At 37.5% G+C, this 21,655-nt stretch overlaps 1 protein-coding gene across 5 annotated transcripts in view; it reads right to left on the bottom strand.

Annotated features, from left to right (window-relative positions):
- pard3bb (par-3 family cell polarity regulator beta b) overlaps positions 1–21,655 on the bottom strand; it is a 164,820-nt gene that overhangs the window by 137,393 nt on the left and 5,772 nt on the right. For 4 of the 5 annotated variants that reach the window (XM_077580357.1, XM_077580356.1, XM_077580355.1 and 1 more), the window contains exons 3-5: positions 16,629–16,730; positions 7,033–7,186; positions 3,805–3,899 (exon numbers count right to left, since the gene is read on the bottom strand). In XM_077580357.1, the coding sequence (XP_077436483.1) occupies positions 3,805–3,899; positions 7,033–7,186; positions 16,629–16,730 (351 nt within the window). Of the gene's footprint in view, positions 1–3,804; positions 3,900–7,032; positions 7,187–7,470; positions 7,603–16,628; positions 16,731–21,655 lie in introns of those variants that run through there. The other variant, XM_077580358.1, reaches the window with a different exon arrangement.

A 21,655-nucleotide genomic window follows, 5' to 3' on the forward strand; every position in this document is an offset into this window, starting at 1 on the left:
AGCAATGACTCTTATCTCAAAACATTTGTGAGTCAGGTCACTCTTAAGCCAAGGTATAACTATTTTTTTTTTGTTCCGCAGTCTGGATGTCTTGTGGCAACATGCTGCCTCAGTACACACCTGCTGATTTGTTTCTCATCGTGTCGCATCTCACACATTTTAAAAATCAATTAAGCTGGCAAAAATCAGTATGCGTGTACGTCACTTAAAATATGCGAGTGAAGCTAAAGATGAGCAATGAAAAGAAGGTGAAAACTCCATAGTAGCACTGACAGTGATTGACAGATTACACATACACAACATATGCTTAGGCCTTGGTGACTTGAAAAACAATTAGCCTGGCTAAGATGCAGAGGCTGTCATATTAGCTTAATTATTGTCAGAGTGGCAGGTAACATTCATTATCCTAACACCTTCATCATATTAGCAACCGCTGAAATACAGTATTAATTGGAAAGTCTATCAGTGCGTAATTGTATGTCTCATTTAATCGAGAAATAGCTCTCTGAAGTAATTACCAAAGGCCAATAACTTAGTATTTAACCAAACAGTAGTTTGTAAAATGTCAATGAATAGAAGTGCCACATGATTCATGTTAACCTCATAAAGTATTAGATCTATAACACACACAAATGTGTATGTGTTCAAGTATAAGAGGAAAGAAAAACTACTTAAGTTGTTATTTACATATTTGCAACAACCATGCAACAGAAATTTGAGATATAGAGACTGCATTTCTAATTCAATAATTACTGAGCTATTTTATTTAAGAAGGCACTAGAAAATATAGCAAACATTCTACTAACCATAAAAGGCTCGGTCATGATTTATTTGTTGGTGTGGCTATTCAAAAAAAAAAAAAGGGATGTTTGACTTTCATGATGGATAATGCTATCTTAACAAACAGCACATGAAAAATGCGTTGCAAGTATTTTGTCTTCTAAATCAAAAAGACAGACGATACTAACCCTCAATATGTTTTTTTTCTAAAATAATGTGTATTTTTTCTTTATATAAGCATCTTTGTTTTTAGGTACATCTCATTGACACACTACTGGTTCAAGGAGGAAGGACACACACACACACACACAGATAGAGATGTAAACTGAAACAGACAGACACACCACAAGCAAGGTGCTGGACGATGAATAAATAGCGTACATCCTTCGAGCCCCAGTAGTATTCCAGGCAAGAGAAAAGTAGTCCCAGTCTGATTAACACATCGTAACTAGCCTGCCACTGTGACACACACTCGGCGAGAGAGACTTTTAAAAACAAGAGCGAACACAGAGAGGAATTCACAGCAAGAACATTACTTTCTTTCTCTCGCTGCTCTTACCGAAAGGTCAAGTGACATTTTGAACAATTACACAGGGCCATTACCTCCATCTGAACCTGGCAGAGTAGACGGACAATTGACTTTATGTGTATGAGTGAGACACAGAAAGAGAAAGTGCAAAAAAAAAAAAAAAAGAGATGTCACAGTGTTGCAAGGGAAATGATGGATGTACAGTCCTGCTCACTATTATTGGCACCCATGAAGGTGAAGTACATCATGTGGAATATCTTCTGAAAAAAGGAATCAAGTGAATCATTTTATTTTTTATAGAGAACTTGTGTTTTATCCTAAAGACCAAGATTTCCTTTGCCCAATTGACATGAATTAACCGACGAATGATGACTTGTTGATGTTTTTAAAAGCCACCTGTTATCCCCCTTTCTTTTGTCAAAATCGTGAAGGAGCTAACAAAGGAGCTATCTGAGGATATCAAAAGTGCAATTGTTCGCAAACACAAGACCTCCAAACGGTATAGAGCCATCAGATTTTGGTAGCCCCGTTTCAGCAGTGTGTAATGTTATTAAGAACTGTCAAGAATCTCCATGGATGTGGAGGGAAGAGTCTTCGGTGCGAATGGTGGAAAAAACACCACCTTAATTATCCAAAGACCTGAAACCCAAGCTGGAACAGTTTGGGATCATGGTTTCAAGAAGCACCATACGCCAACACACTGAACCAAACACAGGGCTTCAGGGGCAAAGATTATTCCCGAGACAGACATAAAAAAAGGAGTACCTGGACAAACCACAATTCTTTTGGGAAAATGTTCTGTGGGCGGATGAAACAAAAATAGAGCTTTCCCGCAATGCACGCCAACAGTTTGTATACAGACAGCACAATAAAGCTTCCAAGGAAAATAACATCCTCCCTACAGTTAAGCATGATGAAGGATCCATCATTCTGGGGGGCTGCTTTGCTGCATGCATCGTATCACAGGAATCATGAAACCAGATAATTATCAAGACATTCTAGGGGGACATGTCCTAACAAGTGTTGGACAACTTGGTTTGAGTCGAAGGTCATGGGTCTTCCAGCAAGACAAAGCCCCAAAGCACACAACCAAAAACACACAGGAATGGTTAAAAAGCAAAAAAAAAAATACTGTTTTAAAAGGGCCAGCAATGACCCCTGATCTCAATCCGATTGAAAATATTTGATATCTCCCCAAAGGAAAAAAAAAATAAAAAATAAAAAATAAAAAAAATAAATGAAAATATTTGATATGAGCTGAAATGTGCCATTGGGAAAAGACACCTGCAAACATTCAAGAGCTTGAACGATGCAAAGGAAGATGGCAACAAGAAACGTTTGTCAACGTCATTCTTGTTGTATCTTGTTATTCTTGCCAGATTTCAAATTACGGCAGCATTCTGTTCATGTTGACTCATGACTGTATGAGTGGTCTTTAGTGTTAAAAAAAAAACAAACTGTAGCATGAGCAAAGACACGACATGTACACAATGTGACGTGCAAATCAAGAGAAGGGAGAGAGACGCATGTTTTTATCTCTCCTCGGGGAGACTTTGGCAGCAGAGCAAGAATTGATGCAGGCCATCCACCAACATCCCTGAGCTGAAGCTGTTCTATAAGAAGGGATAAGCTAAAATCCATTCAAGTCTACGTGCAAGGCGAGCACCCTCCCCTCGTTTAGCTCTCTTTCAGTCATCAAGGTTATTGTGCTTCACAGCACATGGAATGACCCTCTATGATGGCAAAATCTATTTCCCCTCACTAACCACACACACAAAAGTCTGTATAAAGAATGACACTGATTATTTTCTGCTTGTGCCCTAAAGAAATGCACGGAGGCATCATATGATGACGTCCATACCTGTTAATGTGGTTTGGTTACGTGTTCATCATCTTTTTTATTTTTTTTAAATGAATCTATTTTTCCCGCCCTGTTTATTTGACTATATTGGAGGTTCTCCCACTCAACTGCAAATCCAGTAATTAACAAGATACAAACCCGAGAGCCTGCTTTGTTGTTACACCAGCTACTCAAAGTCAAGAAAAGCTTACCTTCAACCACATTTAAGAGCAAACCATATCCATCAAAGAACTGAACCGTATAAACATATTGCTCTACAGGGATTACAATGTTGTAAGGAAAAGATTTGTCCAGTGAGAAATCTCAAGAGGCTCACCACTCAGGAGTCCTATCAGGCATGGAGAGCCTTTCAAAAGACATCTTGTGGGACTTGCTATGTCCAACCATGTTAGGGGAATAACTGTAACACTCACATAACAAGTACTCACAAATGATATTATCACATATATGTTATAATTAAACTAAATATGACCCTAAGGCTAAATGTTGAGATAATGTGTGTATGAAAAATATGTGTGCGAACCGTGGGCAACATTTAGTCCAAAATGTAATTCACTCTTTTGATGCTGTGTATAGAGTGACAAATGAAGGGTCAAGATTTCAGGAGAAGCGTCTTACAGTGTCACTGTCTTACCATCACAGAGGCATCTCCATGGCGGGAGGAATCAAGCTCGGCTGACTGAGCACCGAGAGCTGAATCACTACTGCTTCTCACCAGCAGGGGGGTGTCTGTGGAAATACAAGGGCACATGGTGCACGAGCAGTCAACATTTGTGTGGATTTGGACACTTCAGACTAATAATGCTAGTTGTAACTCCTATTAGGCGTTTGGTATCATATATTCAGGAAGGACTGTGGATTTCTAAATGCAAGAAAGATATGACAGACAAGCTTCTTAAAGGCAGATGTAAAGAGTAAGGACAATAACTTCATGAATCAATAATAGCCTGTGTTGATGATTACTCTCATAACGCACAGCAAGCAATATGGCAACCTCATTTGTAAAGAAATAGTCTGTGTAATAGACGCTAATGTGGATGATTGGTAACTATATTTCGCCTCAAGGCAAGTCAAGGTGAAATAATAATAATAATAATAATAAGAAACTATTGAATGTGTGGAATTGTTAAATCAAATAAAACAATTTACTTGGCTGAGTAAAACCAGCACGTGTGATTCAGTCTCAACAAGTTTGCAGCTCTAAGTTATATGTACACATGGGCTTCTACTGTGGCACAAATCATGTGTGCTGCATTAGCGTAATCAATATGAAACAGGCATAGAACAGGACTTCAGCTCTTTCAGATAGTGAGAAACCCCTGGGAAGTGAAGGTACCTGCAGGCTAGCCAAACTAGCAGCTTTTCAAAACACATTCCATTGGACAGTATTTTGTATCCACTAGAATTAATACATAATGATATTTTAAGAAATGATATTTAATCAATAAATTGAGCAACGGAATTTTGCTAGCAGAGGAATACATAAGTTCTCTTGCATGCGGCATGCCAATCATGACGTTACGCATTTAAAAATGAATAATCCATTTGTTTCATACAGTACCTCGTATGTGATTTGCAAATATAGGTAATATTGCGCCTCCCGCTGCACATATCATCAGCCCACTGCATAAAATAATCATTAAGTAGAAGATGATGAATTAAACACTCCTCTAGTGACTATCACTGCTAGAGCTTAGTAAAATAAGGGTATCACTGTAGGATCTGTACACTCCCTTCTCTCATATTTAGCCTCTTTAACTCATTTGCTCCCAAAAACGTATAAATATGTTCTATTATAAATATTACCATGGTCCCAAAAACGTATCTATACGTTTTTTTTATGCTAGAGCATACAGAAGGCTTTGATGCAGCCTCTGAAATGAAGAGAACGCTTGAAGCAATGGTAGTTATTACAAAAACGGCCAGCAGGTGGACGCAGGGTATAAGAGATCAACCAGGGCCATGTTGCAACATGCCCTTTTCCCCACTGTTTTAAACAGATTTGTGAATAATGATAAAAATTAACTATATTCTAATGCTGATTGCTGCAAAACAGACACAGACTGATATTCTTTTTTTTCCCTGATGAAAGAAGAGACTGTAATCTTTATTTTGGTATGTGCCATGTTTTTATAGCAATAGAACACAATATTCTGTGGGCCTTGTAAAGTCAGTCAAAATCCAGTAAAACAGTCAGGAGTGAAGGGGATTTCTTCGGTGAAAATGTCTGGGAGTGAATGAGTTAATCATAATCAATTAATATAATGTATACGTTAAGACATTGGTTATGTGAGCCTTGTGGTTCTGTTGGGAATTGGATGGCAAAGGTTTGGATGGGAGAACGTTATATGAGTGAACTGCCGTGGACAAATGACAAATGATATTTGTAGGGTCATTTATTGATTGTAACAAAATGGACCCTCGGTGCACTTAAGACTGTCTGAGGGTAAGGATTACATCAATGCCATAATCAATGCATCCCCCCCACTGGATGGCAATGAAAGACAGATAAAGGAAGAGGACAAAAGAGGTATAAATAGTTGGATCGAGTTGGCTGCAGCATGAGAGTGAATAGGAATAAAAGTGAGATTAATTTGACAAGACATCTAGTGTGATAACAGCACAATTGAATAGCTAACGAGGGACAACAAGCCATATGTATTTATGTCCAGGGAGTTTACAAGGTCCGTCATTTTTTTGTAGGCTAGTCATAAAATGTTGGTTTCAGAAAGCAGATAACGCATTAAAAAGGTGAAAGTCAACAAAGATTTGAAGATTTGTTTGGAAGAGGGAAGTTACTCTTATAGTATGAGTAGTAGACAGAGGCCTAACTCTGACCTTCTCACACTGACAGTAATAGTCTCCAGAGCACTGTTACCTCTAATCTTCCATGACAACCACACATTACCTCTAATCTCTCCTGCCAGGCAACCACACTGAAACAGACTAAACTTCCTGTCTTAACAGTGTCTGGATCGAACAGCGAGGGCATCTGCGCAACCGAGGAAAGTTTCACATCTTCAAATGCTTATTGTTCATAGGGAAGCTGGAGATAAATTTGATGCCAGGGAAAAAGCAACATGTATTATTAGAGGTATACAATTGTTCGTTCATGACTTCCACAGTAGGACTTGGTACTTGCCAACACAGCTCAATTCCAACACTAAAATTAGACTGACACATTAGGAAGGCAAGCAAACTATCACTTCAGCTATCCTATTGTGTGTGTGGGGGGGTGTCATTATTTGCAGTACTGTATTCTCAACTTGTATTTCTTTTTACTCATTTTAATTCATAGATAACACACTAAGGTAACCTGGCCTCCTATCAAATTATACAATCTTTATTATACAAGTCAACAATACATAAATTCATACATACAATTATTTATTATACAAGTCGTGTTTTACTTACTCTCACAATATCAATAAAAAAATAACGTGCTTTGTAAAATATTAGGTTTATTGTTTTTTGCGTGTTTAGATTCACACAATCGAACAGAAAGGTTGAATCAAGGGAACACTTCTTGTTTGTTGAATTTGTTGTTTTTTCTTGTTTTCTGAAAACGTTAAAAATGACTTGTTCTATTATGTTGAGATTTGTCATTTTCAAGAAAAAGGAAGACCTTTGTGTTCTTTTTAGCATCCATCCATCCTCGCAACCGCTTTAACAATATTTGATTAAAATGCAACAAATTTCCATCATAATTGTAAGACATAATGGAATCATTAAGTATCGATACTCAATATTGTCAAGTACTAAAATGCAACTACTTGTTCTTTTAGTTGGCCTGAAAAAAAAGTGCTATTGGTACACCCCTAGTCTCTTAGTGAAACTGTCTAATTTTTTTTCCAATACTCACTTGACTTGAGAGCTGATGAAGTGACTTCTATCTCTCCTCCCGTGATTGGCTGGAAGACCGACAGCTCAGCCTGGTAGCGATCATGGCTGGGGGCAGGGCTTGTGTTGGCTGCATCCCTCTCCTGGGCTTCCTGCTCCTCATACACAGCCATCAGCTGATAGAAATGAAAAAAATCGCACACATTAGGCATCTGATCATTCTCAAGAATTCTTCAAATTGTCTATTCTTCCAAATGAGATGTTGTGGTAGGCTGAGACTGAAAGCAGTAACTTTATGGTTTTACAAGCAGTTAACACGAGTCATAGAGAAGGGAAAATAAAGAATGAATGAACAGCAATGTTGTTTGCGCACATCCAAGCTCTACATATATCCGCACACCATCACAAGAGATGTATTTCTTTAAACCGAAGAAAGACAAATGTCTTTTGTTTACTTTACCTTGTGGATGAGGACGCTATAAAGGACGTCTAAGGAGCCCAGCATTCTAACGAGTGTGCCTAACTATTGCTTAACCGCCGCCTCCATTTGTGTGCCTCCTCTTCATGTGTGCGACAGCCGGCTCGCGCTCGCCTTGTTATATAGTGGAATCCCTGTCTATTGAACATAGCACTGAGTCTGCGTTTAGCTAAACATGGGACAGAGCTTGTCAACACTGGGTTCTAGGGGCCTCCACACAAACGCTGAATAGACCTGTGTTTGTGTACATATGTGGCTCTGGGTGTTTGTGCCATAGATAGAGTGGTAAAGAATAAAGAAAGCAGAGGTTGCCAGTAAAGCCAGAGCCTTCCTGTGATGCTGAAGTACAGCCGATACTAATAGGTATGTATGTCTCTTATGTATGAAATGTTGACAATTGTATATAACGTCCAAAAATAGAACCCAGATACAGTCTGTGCATCATCCATCAGAATTTTTATTCTGATACGGTAGATGTTTATACACTCACAGAAATATTTCAAGCCTATGTTAAGATTTTTGTTTTTTTACATGACAAATTCACATTTACTTTTTGGGGGATAATTTTAACACAAACCTACTAAGTAAGCCTTATAAGATACATATTCATTAAGTCAAGTCAAGTCATCTTTATTTATATAGTGCTTTCAAACAGCCTTAGCTGTCAGTCTAGTAAAGTCTATTTATTCAAAATGAATCATCCTCAGTGTTATGTATTTAGTATTAATAAAGTATAATTACTCTAAATTAATAACAATGAGAGTATTTATTTAAAATATATAAAAAGTATATTGTTTGATCGATAATTTTAACACAAATCTACCGAATAAAAATCATTCGATACATATTCATTAGTCTAATAAAGCCAAATTTATTTGAAATGCATATCCTCAGTTTTATGTATTTAGTACTAAAAAAGTGTTATTACTTTATTTATTTAATGTAATGTTTTTGGGATGTCTGCATTCAGTTTCATCCCCAAAACATAAAAATGTAAAAAAATGAAACAAGAAAATGGACATACGTGTTTTTCCACATAGCAGTATATTTATCGTGTATAGGTAACCTGATTATTATGCAATTCAAACAATGTGCTTAATGTATTTTAAATAAATGTCATTATTATTAATTTAGAGTAATTATACTTTATTGATACTAAAAACATAAACCAGAGGATTATGCATTTCAAAGGAATGGGCTTTTTTTAGACTAATGAATATGTATCATATAAGTTTTTAACTAAAATTATCTTAAAAAAAAAAGTATATGGGAATTTGTAATGTAAAAAATCTCAAGTTAGGGTTGAAATATTTCTGTGCGTGTATACACAATAAACATACTGCTATGTGAAAAACACTTAAGTCTACTTTGTTCACCATTTTTTACATGTTAATGTTTTTGGTATGAAACTGAATGCAGACATCCCAAAACCGTAAAAAAAAAACAAAAAAACAAAAAGTAAAGTAAGTAAGGTAAAGTAAAATTATTAATAGTAAATACATATACCTAAGGATTATGCATTTCAAATAAATAGGCTTTACTAGACTAATAAATATGCATCATATAGATTTTATTTGGTAGGTTTGTGTTAAAAAATATATTAAAAAAATTAAAATAAAAAAAGGAAATGGCAAATTTGTTGTGTAAAAAAATTACATAAATCTTAAGTTAGGCTTGAAATATTTCTGAGTGTTACCTTTAATAATTCAATAGACAGGTTTCTATGCTTACATTACACATAGTAAATACATTATGTGTCTTCAAAGAATATTGGTAATCTGGGGCCCGGGAGTGTGTGTCATTTACAAGAGACTACCTCCTAGTATGTGTAGACCACAAAAGGCCATATGGAACAGCATTATGGAGACTCATGTAGCACAGATGGACACATTCTGTGCAGGAAATTGCAGCTGATCAAAATATTCAACAGAAGGCATCTAAGGGCGCTTTCGCACTAGCGAACTCTAGTCGGTTACCCCACTTGGCCCAATCCACTTGTAACCACAGCAAATGAACTCTTGGGCAGAGAAAATCAATCAATTTTGCGTGTAGCTTAACTTTCCTTTTTTTTATTTAATTTATAATGGTTGATCTTAATTATACAAAGGTTTAGTCTCCTTCTCCCAATCCCATTCAAAAGCCATTTTACCCGGCATTCCTTTTCTCTATCCTCTCTTTTTTCTAACCTCTTATCTCATTCAATTACCTCGCCGCACAACAATGTATGTCTGAGTAGCTTTTGAAGTTGGAATTGCTTTCTGTCAGGTGTCACTGATTAGAACACCCTCCAACCCGAATGCTGATGACATGCAGTAGGTCTTTTTGTGCAGCTTTCATGGATTTGAGGGTTTGCTTATATGATACTATAAGTCTTTAAAGCTGAGAACACATTCAGGATGAACAATACATTAAAGAATTTATCCATCCACCTATCAATTTTCTTTTCTTAGACAACCAGTCGCACTCCCATTCTCATCTGCAGTCACTGAGTGGGAATCGATTTCATACTGGCTGGTATGTATGCAATGTGTATCACTACGCCAACGGTGACCAAAACTAAAATATTTTGTGAGGAACAAATATAGGGTCATTGGTTTACGACGATTTCCATTCCGACTCTAATAGATTGTTTGTAATTTGTTAAATCGCTACACACTACCTTGTAATATTGAATGTTACTAATATTCAAAAAAAAAAAAACAATTATGGGTCAAATTGCTCAAACCGGTTGAAAAGGAGCAAAAATAATTGGTAATTGATATGTGTGCTTGACAACATGCACACAGACGTATTGCCAGTGGCTCCAGTGATGTAATGGGTCACAGCTGCTAGGAACAAGGACAGTGACAAAAAATTAAGCTTCATCGCGCCACATCATTACGTCCAATAATTTGCAGACAACAACTATGTGCTAACGGCAACTATATTCATCACAGCATAACAAACGCTAAACTGCACTGTCGTTATTGTCTTAATACTTGTTCCTGACAGAATTTTAAAAATATGAAAATTCAGATAAATTGTCAGGAAGGGAATTTTTGTATAAGTTGTCAGCTCTGTATCTGTATTAATGTTAACCTAATAGCATGACTGCCCGAATCACAAATGACGGAGCCAAATTCCGATGCCTAGCGCCAGACACGAACAAAGAAGAACCAGGAGGAGTTGGAATAATTGAACTATTAAACCATACAAATGTTTTCTATGACGATTGAAAATCTTTAGGAAACGGAATTGAATCGAGGAACTGGAATCTGAACCAGATTCAGTCCTAATTCAAACAATGCAGAACCCTAGTTCTGTGACTACTTTTTATGTCGCTGCTCAGACTAGTTCATCGTGCTCAGTTCAGAAACTCAAATCCATGTATGTTGTAATCGGAAAACCTGGACCCCTCTACTCTTATGAAATTATCATGCTTTTGAGAAAAAAATATAATAAAATTCCTTTAATCAATAAATTAAAGGAAGGCTTTTTGTCCCTTCTCTACCTCAACATTTACCGTTTGCCCCATTCAACATTATTTTATTGAAGGAGTAATTTCTTTCTTCGTATCCTGAATCACCTGCTCACATGCTTTGGTCATGATTTGGCCTCCTCACCAAGTCACCCCCCTCTGTCTCCTACTTCACTCACCAGCTCTTTTACCCATCTTCTAATGAATTCAATCATGTTTCAGTCACATCTTGGCGTGACCAGTCCTGATACATATGTTGACCTTTAGCTAGCAACCATGGGGGGTTAATTGAGTCAAGGCGTTTACTCTACAGGAGAATGAGCCAGAAAGCCAGAGAGATTAAGAGACAGCGGCAACGGGTGCATTAAGAGAGTCAGAATGAGACAAATAGGCGCAATTTGTAAGAGCATATGAGTCGACGAAGCAGGTGGGGGGCAAGAGGAAAAAGGGGTTAATTGCTGGTGTGAATGAAATGAAACACACTGGGAGGAAGGTAATTAAAGAAGTGAGGAGGAGATAGTGAAATAGAGGCAAATGTGGGCTTGATAGGGACAGTGTGTGTGCGATGGGTACAAGGTGACAGCAAGAAGGAGCCAATCAGCAAGCTTTGGGAGATTGATTTTAAGTGATAAGAAGAAGGGGTTAACAGGGTGATTGAAATGGAACAGAGTGAGAAGCTGATAGGGTGAAAAGGAAACGGTTAATTATGAGTCTAATAAACGATGAAGCCTCTACTCTTCATGGACCTTAACTCTTAATTAAGGAAACACAGCTGCACCTGTGGTCCACCCATAATTGATGGATGCATGAAATAGGTGTGCCTGAGTGTGTATTTGTGCAAATTGTTTTTACGATGAAGCCCACATCCTCACGGATTCATTGTGATGATTAATTATTGTAATGAAGTATCTGAAAGTGGGGTTTGTTAAGGAAGATGACAAAGAACTGGTCATTTATATCATTAACTCATCCAGACTGTCAGTCATGATACAGACCTGGAGTTAATGAACCAGTCATAAAAATACAAACCAAATTGTTATAAGGCTGTCATTGACAATTTGTTCAATAGGGTGAACAAATAACGTGAGTCAAATGGCCAATGACTTTGAAGACCAATGCGCGTTTGGATGATGTCTTTATTGTGTGCTCAGTCTGTGCTGATGTCTCAAGATATTTAAAGTAAACAAGTTTCTGCTTTTCCTTTCTGCAGAAAACAGAAAAACTTATTTCATTTTGCTATAAAGAACTCATTTGAAGACTGGCTGATAAAAAATATTCACGGTAGACCAAAATTCATCATTTTTTTAGAACTACAAAAAAAAATCTCATTCAATGCCGTGGACGTGTGTATTCGTCAAATGAAATCCAACCATTTATTACCACCGATAAATATATTTGTCAAGTATGTTTTTCAACAGGTAGAAAAAAAAAAAGAAAAAGAAAAGAAAAGCTCGCCCAGCTTGTCTGTGAAATTCAGGTTTTTAAACTACTGAAATAACTATCATATCCCTGCAGATGGCGGCATTGGATCACTTTGGATTTGAGCTCAACACAGCATTTTGTGTGAGGATAAAGATTAAAGTGTAAAATCTAAGCTTGTCTAAATAAGATACTGCTAAATACTTATTTTGCCATCAAAAGTTGAAGTATCACATCCATACAAAATGTCAAAGTCACTGTCTGCTTGACATGACATGTTTTTTTTTTTGCAAAAAGCTTGTTTTCTCTGCTATTTGGTCAAAAACTAGTGTTTATGGTCAACTAACCCATGTTCTACTACTGATTACTACAGGAAAAAAAAGCTAGAAAAACGGCTACACTTTTGTGTTATATTATCACAGAACAAAATATTCTGTGGTTCTTGATGAAATATTAGTCAAAATGTTCTAGCAGAGTCATTTACAGTCTAAAACAACTGACAATATGGGTGAACTGTTTTGAAAACAGCTGACAGTGAATGAGTAAATTACAATTAGTAACAAAGAATAGTTGATGTGATAAATCACGGCATGCAAATTGCAGGTATTATAGTTCAGCTCCACATGTACGAAAAATACAAGAACACTAAAGGAGCTCTGTAAATACATGTACTGCCCAAATAGGCTGACAAATGAGGCAGTGAAATGCAGTTTACGAATGAGGCCATAGCCCCATCAAATATAATTCACAATTCAGCTAATAAATGATCTCAGTGAGTGAAATAGTAGATCATTTATGGTCTCTCTATCCTTCTCAAGGACTACCATCTAACCTCTTTCTCCACTCGCATAGGTGCCTACCGCCATGAACAAGGAAGTCCAATTACAGAGTCATGACATTGGAAAGATGGAATGGGAAAAACCTTCAAGACATGACAAAAGTAACATCTAAGTCCCACGTAGAGAGATTATGCAGAACACAGCCGTTCCTGTCAATTACAATATGAGAAGAATACTAACTGAAGTACAGGAAATTACACAGTAGATATTTTTTAGTGATGATTCTGTTCTATTATTTTATCAGTGCCTTAAGTTCTTTGGTTGATAAAATGTTAGTCGCGTGTTGCTATACATACGACAAAAGGACAAGGTAATTTCGCCAGGAAAAAAAAGCTAACAAAAAAAAGACTTGCATGCCACAACAAACATGTAAAATGAATGTTTGTAGCCCATACAGAAATGGACTATGATTCTCTGTAAATGAAACCATTTCAACGTGTGAAAGCAATAAGGTACTATCCTTTCTTTGATCCAAGGTCAATATTATTCTTACCGGCTGGCCACTTCACATGGAGGACCAAGATGGCAAAGGTGACCAAGAAACTGTTTGCATAGCCGCACATTGGGTGTGTGACAGAAACCTTAGAGTGTGTTTGTCTTTCACGTTCATTCGCTTAACTTGAGCAAGCTGACATTACACTGTAGAAAAATAAACCTCTCTAAAATGTATTTGCTATTAGATATGGCATCTCAACTCAGTCAAGAATGTTTTCTCTTTGTGTGTAGTAGTAATAGCTTGAAGTGGTCAAAATGGACTCAAAATAGTCTCATCATGAGGAAATAGCAATGATGACAAAAAAAAATACATTTAACAGAAAATGCCATTTACAAGCAGCAGTATTTGTGCAACATGCAAATTAAATCTTTTCGGACTACATGTCGCCCGCAGCTAATATCTGTGCCTGGCATGCTTATACCTGTATAGCCTTCTTGCACTCTCTGAGGTTAGTACACAGCTAACGCGGGCACTAACAAGTATCAATGCGCCCTTAGTACATACAAAAAAAAGTCACAGCGTGCAAGATCGACGTGTCATGTAATGAATGAGTGTGCCCTTAATTCAAAATATGCGGTAATTCAGCGAAGCATTGTGTATGCAGATAATGAGACTGCGACTACAGACGCTCCCCTACTTACGAACATTCGTGTTACGAACAACGGTACATACGAACATTTCTGCGCGTACAGTATGTCGAAAAATGCTCGGAAAGAAATGCTGTAAGTTAGATTTTGTATTGTGCGTAGTGCTTCTTTCCGCCGCTAATACCGACGATTGGCGCTGTGAGAGCTCATTGGAGGCTGAGCAACGTGGCGAGGAGGAGGAGGAAGAAACGCCGGTCCCCATGAAGCAGGAAATAACTTTTGAAGCCGATTCCAGCGACGACGAAGAATCTCTCATGATGTAAAATCCTCCTCTTCCTCCTCCGCCATCATCTCCTTAAGCATCGAGTACATCTTCCAAAAGTAAGTTAAACTTCATTTTATTTATCTTATTACGTACATGTACATACTGTGTGTGTCTCTCTCGCTCTCTCTCTCTAACATACGTAGTACAGTACAGTACTGTACGTATTCTCTCCATTTTATTACGTTTTTTTTCAGTACAAACCAATGCAGGTTACTTGTACAAGCCTTAAACATACTTATATAAACCTTCAATATACTTATATAGGCTTTAAACATAAATTATAATACAAAATATAGCACTGAAGCAACTTACGAACAAATTCACCTTACGAACGATCGTCCGGAACGTAACTCGTTCGTAAGGTGGGGAGCGTCTGTATACTGATATAGCCAAGTCCTATAATGGGCCAAGAAATATACACACCGTTGACATTCTTAGCCAAAGCCAACATGTTTTGCCTGATTTACTACTATCCCGACTAGCCAGCACTAAAGCACTTGCGTGTTTACTCTAAAAGATAGTGTACGCTGCTAGCAACTGGTGTAAAAGTAGTGGAGACCAGAATACTTAAAAGAGGGTTTTGTGCAGTTCAGATGGCTTTCCCTATTGAACATTTAGAAGAGGACCATAAGTGCAAAGCAAATTTTGAAGCAATGTAATTGGAAGTGTTAGTGGATGAGACAAACAAACATTATTAAGTGTGTGGCATTCTCACAAAAATTCTGTTGTTGGGCTTCAAGCCAAGGCAATAATTGAGACCCTATAAATTATACGATAGGATATTTAATATGTCTTAGGTTAGCCCTGTCAGCCTATACAAGTATTTTGGATTTTTGACTTACCTTCTCAGAGATAGTTAGACAAATGTGCTGAGTCACATGTGTGACTTTAAGAAAAACACTGACAAAACTCCAGTATGCGTCTTCCACAAAAAATGGAGAAATTGATGGAGGGGGAAAAAAAACTTGCAGGAAGATGTCTTTAGACATTTTTATGATTAATTTCCCCTGCTGTAGATTAATTCTAAAAAATCTTCCAGGTTTGTTTGTTTCCTTCTGACAAGCCAAGTAATTTACATTCTGCACAAGTTTATCTTCTTAAGTTCCCATATTTCATCAGCTGCCCAGCCACAATTGTTGCAAAAGGACAGTTTTATTCAGGCTGCAGATTATGATAGCCTGTAACATTTTTTTCTGTAGTTTAAGGGGGGAAACATAAACCTTAGTCATGTTATTTCATGAGATGATATAACATTTGGGAAACTCAAATTAAATGTTCAGCCTGAACATAGCTTAACGGGCACACACTACTATTCATCAGGTCTGTTGGAAATGAGGTAACATAAAAGAGACAAAGCGACAACAAATGTTTAGCTTTGGAAGCAATGTACCGAGTATGAAGCAGTGTGGAAGGGGAAACTAAAAAATGCTAGAAGCTGGAATGTAAATCAAAGCGTCCCTTTTGGAATGTCATATTTCAATAAAGTAGCTGATAGCAAATTTCCAAAGCAAACCAAACAGTGAGTTTCGGTCTGAGGAGCCCATACTGCCTTTTTGCCTTCTTCATGGTGTATATTTTTTCTCCTTTACTCCCTCTCCCTGCTCGCATAAGGAGAGACATTATGTAAATTATAGCCTGAACTAGCGCCCAGAGCTACTGTATGACTAAGTTTGAATCTAGTGCATATAACCTTCCTACTTTAAGCTTGTCTACACAGCATCCCGCTCACTTGTGGAGGGAGACGAAAGTGTTTCATAAAAGATTATGTAAAGGTAATGAGAAACAGCTCCAAAAAAATGCTTATGAGTTCCAGTGAGAAATCATTTATATGAATGAATCCTTAAGACATACATTTAGGAGCTACAAAGAAATATAATGAACCAACATTGACGCAACCTTGTTCATCATTGAATAAAGGCTTGTGGAAACTAAAGAAAAGTGTCATTCGAGAAGCCACACACAAACACAACAATGTCGAAAAGGTAGCTTTCGGACAACACATTTTGCAAGTTCTTACCTTGTCCTTGTCCTCTACAAGATCGCTAAGTATGTCATCAGGGTCCAGAATCCCTCCGTCACAGTATTCAACATGGTGTGTCCGAACCACAAATTCTCCTTCCTGTACAACAAAAGGCAAAATACATGCAAGTCAACAATATGCAACGTGCATAGAATTGTTTTATATACAGTCTTTGTGTACTTGTGCGTAAGGCACAAACATTATGGTTTCCAAAAGTTGAATATGCAGTTAGAAAGCAATCTCATACATTTTCCAATATTCCAATATTTCCATGGATCCAGGATGACAACGCAAAACAAAATGTGTTCTCCATGAGCTTCAAGAGGAAAAGCAATACACTTGATGAAAATAAAAGTTGACACAACCTGATGAAAAGAAAATAATAACTCTTTATTGTGGAATTGCTCTTCCCTGTGATTGGTGATTTGTCGTAGGTGTATCCAGCCATTTGTATATTTCCTTCCTCAACACTCCTACCATACATACTTCTCTTCATTCAGATATTTTGGCAACGTTTGCTGGAAACTTAAAACCGATTACAACTATTTTACTGTACATCCCGGACCGCTCTCACTGCCTCCTCGCTCCTTTTATCCGCAGCGTTAGGTCTGTGATTGATGACAGAGACGGTGTAGTGGACAGCTATCTACACAAAGTTGACTGTTAAACAAAATAGTGTGGCGGCACACAAACTGGTAAATACTGTAGTCACATGCATACACATAAATCATAAATAATGAAAATAGTACATGTTTGTGGATCATTAAATCTCTCTTTCAGGTTCAGGTGCATGTCAGTGGTTTTCATATATACACCTTAGACAAAGAGCTCAACAATTTACATCACTACTGTATTACAGTTCCTCTCAGCTGCCTTAATAAATACGGAAGATGTCCGAAGTAAATGTTAAATATGAGTTAAACCATCACATGATCTCTTTGACAAAGTGTGTCTTCTGTTAAAACCAAGAAAAGGGACCAATGAGTGTGGGGTCGGAAAATGACACTAACCATTATTCACCATTGCTCACCAGACATCTGATCATTCCTCAACCCAGCAACACATGGTGAGTCGTCATTCAGTTTTAGTTCAAACTTTACTACTAAATAAAGGAAGATAAATGTAAAAATAGACATATTGCTCCGGGGGTTGAAAATAAACATGCATGTAAATAGGTACGTAAAGCTTGAGCAACAAAGTGTTCCTGGATGTATCTTCTTCCTGCACCAGTTAAAAGTACTGCATTTGCTCTGGCCTGGGGTTAGACTGTTACCATTGTCACATGGTGAGTAATGTGTGTTAGACCCCCCCAAAAAAAGGCAGACCCAGCCAGGGCGAAAGTCACTCCGTTAAATTGAGACAACAAAAGGCGCACAACACGTGGACAATGAATTGCTGGAACAAAAGGCGGCGACGACAAAAGGGTGTACGTCGTGAGTCCGAACAGAAAAACACAAAATCGCGCAGGAGGGCGGATAAAACAGATAGGAGTGTAGTACTCAAAAATGACTAACGAAAAATACGAAGCAAGCCGTTCTGTCGCGACTTGAGGAAGTATGAAAACGTGAATATTGTGTCTGTTTCTGCACCAAAATGTAAAATGTATGGAAAATATTTGAGTATACAGGCAAAATGCCACTCTACAAGTTCCACCATTTGGATCAGCATCTTAATACAATAGCATAGTGGACCTAAATGTTCTTAAAACCGAGGTAGAGGTTTTATTCAATTATTATTGTAGGCCACAATTCATGCACAGTTCAAACATTAACACAGTACAGTACTTGAATGTAGGAAAATAAAAGTGTAATTAGGTAATGCTTGCATTCTGATGTATTGAGGATATTGAATAAAAATCATACTCCAATAAATGTGTAAAAAAACACAAAAAAACAAAAAATTTGGAAGCAAAACAAAAACACGCAAAGACTGAGATCAGTTTAGTGCAGAATTGCTGGGGTATTTCGGGAAACTCATTCACCCTCTCATTTGTCCCGATTTTTTTGTTGTGTGGGCTGAAACGGTGATGAGCTGATGCAACCAAGGAACAGTATAGATAAGTCCCCAATTTTCTTTCATCTGTGGCGATTTGATGCAGTTGCCACTTTTATTTGTAAGAACTTTTAAAAACACCAGTGTGTGTATATATATATATATATATATATATATATAGACTAACATATATGTAAACTAAATGTGTAGTTACACATTCAGGCCAGTGAAACTGGGCAACGCCCTAGCAAAAGCTAAGCCAGATAAATAAAAGTCTCTAATAGTACACAACCACCATCTTATCTGCTGGATGATGGTAATTAAGACGTGTGCCAACAAGCACTGAACTTCCTGGCAACTCCCCAGAAAAACAAACTGTCTTCCCTCCGCACCTTCCAGTCAATCTTTCATCTGAAGGCATAAAACTCTTCACATTCATCATTTCTGCTTTTTCAAAATCTGAATTAATTTACCCAATATACTGTATATTATACCAATATTTGGTATACTGTAACTTTTACAGTTATTCCACCACACTTTGTCCAGCATTCATAAAAAAAATAAAAATAAAAATAAAATTGTTCCATTTCTATTTAAAAAAAAAAAAAAGAGTAAATGTCAGAGGTTCAAAAGGTTTATTTTTTTGTAACAATGTGCATTTTAAGTAATCCAAACCCACTAAAACAAGATTATGTTGTAGTGACGATCCATACCATTGCATTGAAATGTCCAAAAGCAAAAGCAAAGTTGCCTTTACAGTCCAGAGATGAGAGTGACTAACGATGTAGCAAAACAGTCAATGTTTGCCACAGGAAGCAAGTGGGGGTGGGTGGAGGGGTGTGGGGGGCATTTTGGATGTGGCAAAAAAAATACTCTGAAGTATGATGAATCACAGAAGCAGATGTCGTGGAAATAGACAAACAACTAGCGAGCTGTCTCTGCAACTCTTTAAAAAAAAAAAAACGATTTGCATAGCACAGAGAGGGATTAAAGGCTGGACAGTGCATCCACACAGAAAAAAAAATCATACAACACCCATCCAACAACAAAGATGAAGAAAACTAAAGATTGCAATATAGTAGGAACATTAGTGAAGATATGAAGGAAAAAAAGTTGCAAACAAACTATATAAACCCTTACGGTATTTCATAGAGGGAAGAAGGTTTGCACCACTTAAAAAAGGGGAACTATAATCTCAACTATTCTAAATTAGTCGTAGATTTAGCTATTGTTAAACAGCGGAGACAAAATCGCTGTAAAAAATGCTGGCAACAAACTGTGCATGTGCTTAACGAGGCATTACATTCACCAAGACGGGAAAAACTAGACTCTGAGATTTAATCAATACAAGAGACAGCGACGTCATTAATAACAGCTGCAGGAAAAAACACCTGGATAACTTCCGTGTCTCTGGGAACATTTTACAGTGTAGCTAAAATGTGGCTGCTGTGGCGGAAAGCCACCAAGGATCAAGGATGTGCTTTTGTTTGTTTAAAACACAAAAAAGTAAAATATCATCAGAGTCGACGCTGATCAAGAATAATAATATCAGGGATGTGATTTGACCAAAGTGAAATTATCTGAAAATTTAGCCGGGGGCCGCTGGGGGCCGCATATCAACATATTGAAACCTGAAAAGTGCAAACATGATCATTATTACGTTATAATATTTTCGAAAAAAAGGGGGAAACTGTCAAATTAATTTGAAAAGTTTACCACCTACCTCAAAATTCAAGACTCTATCAGCAACTGGTACAGGTTGTTGGGGTGGATCACGTCTCTCTATTACCGCTTCCGATTGTGATGTCAATAAGGCCGTAAAGTTTTGGAGTTTTCGTTTGGGCACCGAAACTTCCAGCGAGGGAATAATTTGTTGTTCTTGACTGGAGTTCTTTCACGTGTTTTTTGCTCTTTGCGTGACTTTCAAGAGCTTTGAAACCTCTCCCACCATAGTCAATGGTATCATGGCACCAAATGCAAAGCGCTTTCCCGGCGCGATCGATCTTTCGAATAAAGTCACTGAACAAATTCGTCACAGTCTTCTTTCCAACATTTGTAGATATATCCTTCTCTAACCAGTCCCATCGAAACTTGTTTTTTACGATCTTGTCAATTTCCTTAAGTCGCGGAGCATCTTTGCGTTCGATCACAGACATCTTTCTTTAAACACCCGGCAAAAACGTGTGAGAAATGAACAATGGCATACTCCTATGCCTTTATAACAAGCGCGTTTATTGGTCAACACGGAGACTTCAGCCAATCGCAAGATCCGTTTCACTTCAGCCAATCGCAAGATCCGTTTCATTTCAGTTACGGAGACACTAAAATGGAATGCTGTAGAGACGAAATCGGAAATTTTAAATTTTTATTTTTGGAGATAAAAAAAGCGGAATTCCGCGAATTAGCGGAAAAATCACATCCCTGTAACAAATTCCAATGTAAGGTTTTAAAAGTGTATGAGAATATAAAATTATGGCTGCGTCATAAATTATTAAAAAACACCTCCAAGTAAAACCGGGTTCAGAAGCACCGCAAATTGAAGCCAGCAGGAAATATCATGCAAGTATTACACACGAGTGTCGTGCTGCTTTTACTTCCATCAGATGTCATTTAGAGGACGGGCAGACCAAGTTCAAGTTGGACCAGTACCAGTGCTTTCATTGCAAAGCTGTGCTTGGGACAGCAACCCAGGGTCTAATATATGACATTCCACATCTCATGCTGATTTGGTGTTTATATTAATACAAATGATATTTAGACAACTGATGTTACACTGGTGACAGGTTGTGTTAGTGGTTCGCTCATTGGCTCGGCTGCCCGAGTTTCTGCCCATGGATTTTCTTTAGCCTCAAGATACCACACTGAAAATTACACTTCAGTACTGTTGGGGGGGTGAGGGAGTAAAATTGTTATTAACTCATTCACTCCCAGCCGTTTTCACTGAAGCAACCCCATTTGCTCCCGGCTGTTTTACTGGATTTTTAATGATTTTGCAAGGCCCACAGAATATTATGTTCTATTGCTAAAAAAAA

The sequence above is a fragment of the Vanacampus margaritifer genome, chromosome 11 (genome assembly GCF_051991255.1).
Source record: "Vanacampus margaritifer isolate UIUO_Vmar chromosome 11, RoL_Vmar_1.0, whole genome shotgun sequence".
Taxonomy (NCBI): Eukaryota; Metazoa; Chordata; class Actinopteri; order Syngnathiformes; family Syngnathidae; genus Vanacampus; species Vanacampus margaritifer.